A 2,709-nucleotide genomic window follows, 5' to 3' on the forward strand; every position below is an offset into this window, starting at 1 on the left:
TCTTGGTGGGCTTTGCCATAATGGTCTCTGGCTGGGCTGTCCTGTTGGAGGAGTCCCCCATCTGTGGGTAGCTAATAGGTGTATTCTCTTGCGCTGGGTCAGCTTCCCCATGGAATAATCCACAAGTGTGGCTCAGCTTCCCCAAAGAGGAAAGTCAGTTTTCTGCTGGGGATAGAGAGCTGCCCAACTCCCCCGGGTGAGAGCGGTCTGGGTGTCTCGCTACTGCTTTTTACAGGCTTTCAGCCAGTCTTCCTCTGTTTGAGATACCCACACCTCTGCCCCGAGCTTTCTGTATGAATTGGCCCATTCCTGAGCTTCCTTTACTTAGGTTTCAGTTTTTTGGGTCTGTTACATTGGCTGTCATTATTTGTCTGCTTTCCAGCTTTTAAAAACTTATTCTGTTCTCTTTGTCCTTATGTTTATGCTTTTTAAAAATATTTTTTTACATCATTTTGGTAGGGCTTTAAGAAATCAACATGTATTTCATTTCTGTGCTAAACTAAAAGCCCTACTTAATTTTTAAGAGATAATTCTGCATTTGATCTTTTTAATCTCCTTTTAGTAGCTTTGGCAGTTTATGTCTTTATTTGCAGCAAAGGAATTAGCCCTGTCAGATGTTTCATTTGGTATAGCCGCTATGTGTTCGCATCCATTTCATTACCGGACATTTGTAACTATTATTTCTGAAACCGCATCCTGAGCTGGCTTCCATTTTTGTGCAACAGCAAAGGCGCCAGCAGAGGGAGTTGATGAAAGCTCTCCAGCAGCAGCAGCAGCAGCAGCAGCAGCAGCAACAGCAGCAGCAGCAGAAACTCTCAGGTTGGGGCAACATCAGCAAACCCGCAGGGACCGCCAAGTCACTTCTGGAGATACAGCAGGAAGAAGCCAGGCAAATGCAGAAGCAGCAGCAGCAGCACCAGCAACCAAACAGAGCCCGGAATAATACAGTGGGTTCAGTTTCCTAATCAGTCATTCTGTGGACAGATGTTATGTTATCTTTTCTAACTTTTGTGGACTCCCTTTTTATCTTTTTATTATTGTTAACTACAGTCATTTGTCTCTTTTTCTTTAACAGCATTCCAACCTGCACACCAGCATTGGGAATTCTGTTTGGGGCTCTATAAATACTGGTCCCCCTAACCAGTGGGCATCTGACCTAGTCACTAATATCTGGAGTAATGCTGACACTAAAAACTCCAACATGGGATTCTGGGATGATGCAGTGAAAGAGGTGGGACCTAGGAATTCAACAAATAAAAATAAAAACAACGCCAGTCTCAGGTAGGGCTTAAAGTGATCAAACCTGTGCTCCTCGGTGGGTTGGGGGAAGGGGCATACAGGGAGTGGAATGTTGGGCAGACAGGGGAAAAGGTTCTTAAATTAAGTTTTTACTTATTTTCACGTGCGTCTAAGTGCATGAGGTCATAGTTTGGTGATTGCTTTCTTCCCCCTAGAAACACATCTGGATTATTACTAAGGGCTCTTACTGTCGGGCACCTAGTTTGTTGCCTGTTACATGGTAAACACTTAATAATATTAGGAATAGTGTATTTTTGTGTTGTTGAACATTTCTCCAAGATATTCCCTAGATCTTAGTGTTTTTTTTCCCTGAATTTATATTTTTAAGTTACTTGTACTGTAATTGGTATTATAAACACCCCTGTAATGGCCTCTTTATTTTTCTGATAGATTAGTTATCCTTCACCTTCCTCTTTCTTTTCTTAGTGTACAGCATTGTTGAAGAGCATGGGTTTTAGCGTTAAACATGTGACCCCCAAATCCCAGCACTACCACTTATTAGCTGTGTGACCTTGGGCAAAGGGGAACTTCTTTGAGCCTCAGTTCCCTCATCTGTAAAATGACGATAATACAACTTCATGGGTGTAGTAAAGATAAGATGGATACATGCGAAATAGTGAAGTGCCTGGCACATAGCAACTGCTTAATAAATGGTAGTGTTGTCACATTGTTTCTTCTCGATCAAGGGCTAACATATTACGAATAGGACACCAAATATCTGTCAGTTTATAGAGCACTGCGCTCTTGGCCTTTGCGTGCAATATCATCATTCCTTAATTTTACAGATGAGGAAACTGAGGCTTAGCAAAATTAAAAAACTTAACAAAGAACACATAGGAAGAATTTCATCAGTTCTCTGAAAAGAAGCCCTGTGTTCACAAGCTAGAATATATTAGCTGAGGCTAGATTTTAAGGGGGTATTGAGTAACCCCTACCTCACCCCAAATCCAAACATTTGAATTTTTGGAGCCAGGCTTTGGATCACTGGACGGCCATCCAGTGTTGCCAAGACATTATGTATGGGGTTGTAGTATAAGCACATAGTAACAGTGTCTGGGAATATAATATCGCCCTATTGTTTTGCTTTAGTAAATCTGTAGGTGTGTCTAACCGGCAGAATAAGAAAGTAGAAGAAGAAGAAAAGTTGCTGAAGCTCTTTCAGGGAGTAAATAAAGCCCAAGATGGATTTACCCAGTGGTGTGAACAGATGCTTCATGCCCTTAATACGGCAAATAACTTGGATGGTAAGAATCGGGGAGGGAAACCCAGCATGTGGAATGGCAGAGCAGGGCCCACAAAGAGGTTGGCAAGCTGGAATGATGGGCCAGAACTCAGGAGTGAAGTCTAATGGAGGCAGATCCCGCATCTACTATAATGACTTGACTCTAACAGTGTTATATGTGATTTTAC

The 2,709-nt window shown here is 42.2% G+C and overlaps 1 protein-coding gene across 9 annotated transcripts in view; it reads left to right on the forward strand.

Moving 5' to 3' along the window:
- GIGYF2 (GRB10 interacting GYF protein 2) overlaps positions 1-2,709 on the forward strand; it is a 113,279-nt gene that overhangs the window by 99,498 nt on the left and 11,072 nt on the right. For 7 of the 9 annotated variants that reach the window (XM_023523777.1, XM_011380872.2, XM_023523778.1 and 4 more), the window contains 3 exons: positions 726-947; positions 1,076-1,281; positions 2,389-2,543. In XM_023523777.1, the coding sequence (XP_023379545.1) occupies positions 726-947; positions 1,076-1,281; positions 2,389-2,543 (583 nt within the window). Of the gene's footprint in view, positions 1-725; positions 948-1,075; positions 1,282-2,388; positions 2,544-2,709 lie in introns of those variants that run through there. The other 2 variants (XR_002777371.1, XR_002777372.1) reach the window with 2 other exon arrangements.

This window comes from Pteropus vampyrus, unplaced genomic scaffold, assembly GCF_000151845.1.
Source record: "Pteropus vampyrus isolate Shadow unplaced genomic scaffold, Pvam_2.0 Scaffold411, whole genome shotgun sequence".
NCBI lineage: Eukaryota > Metazoa > Chordata > Mammalia > Chiroptera > Pteropodidae > Pteropus > Pteropus vampyrus.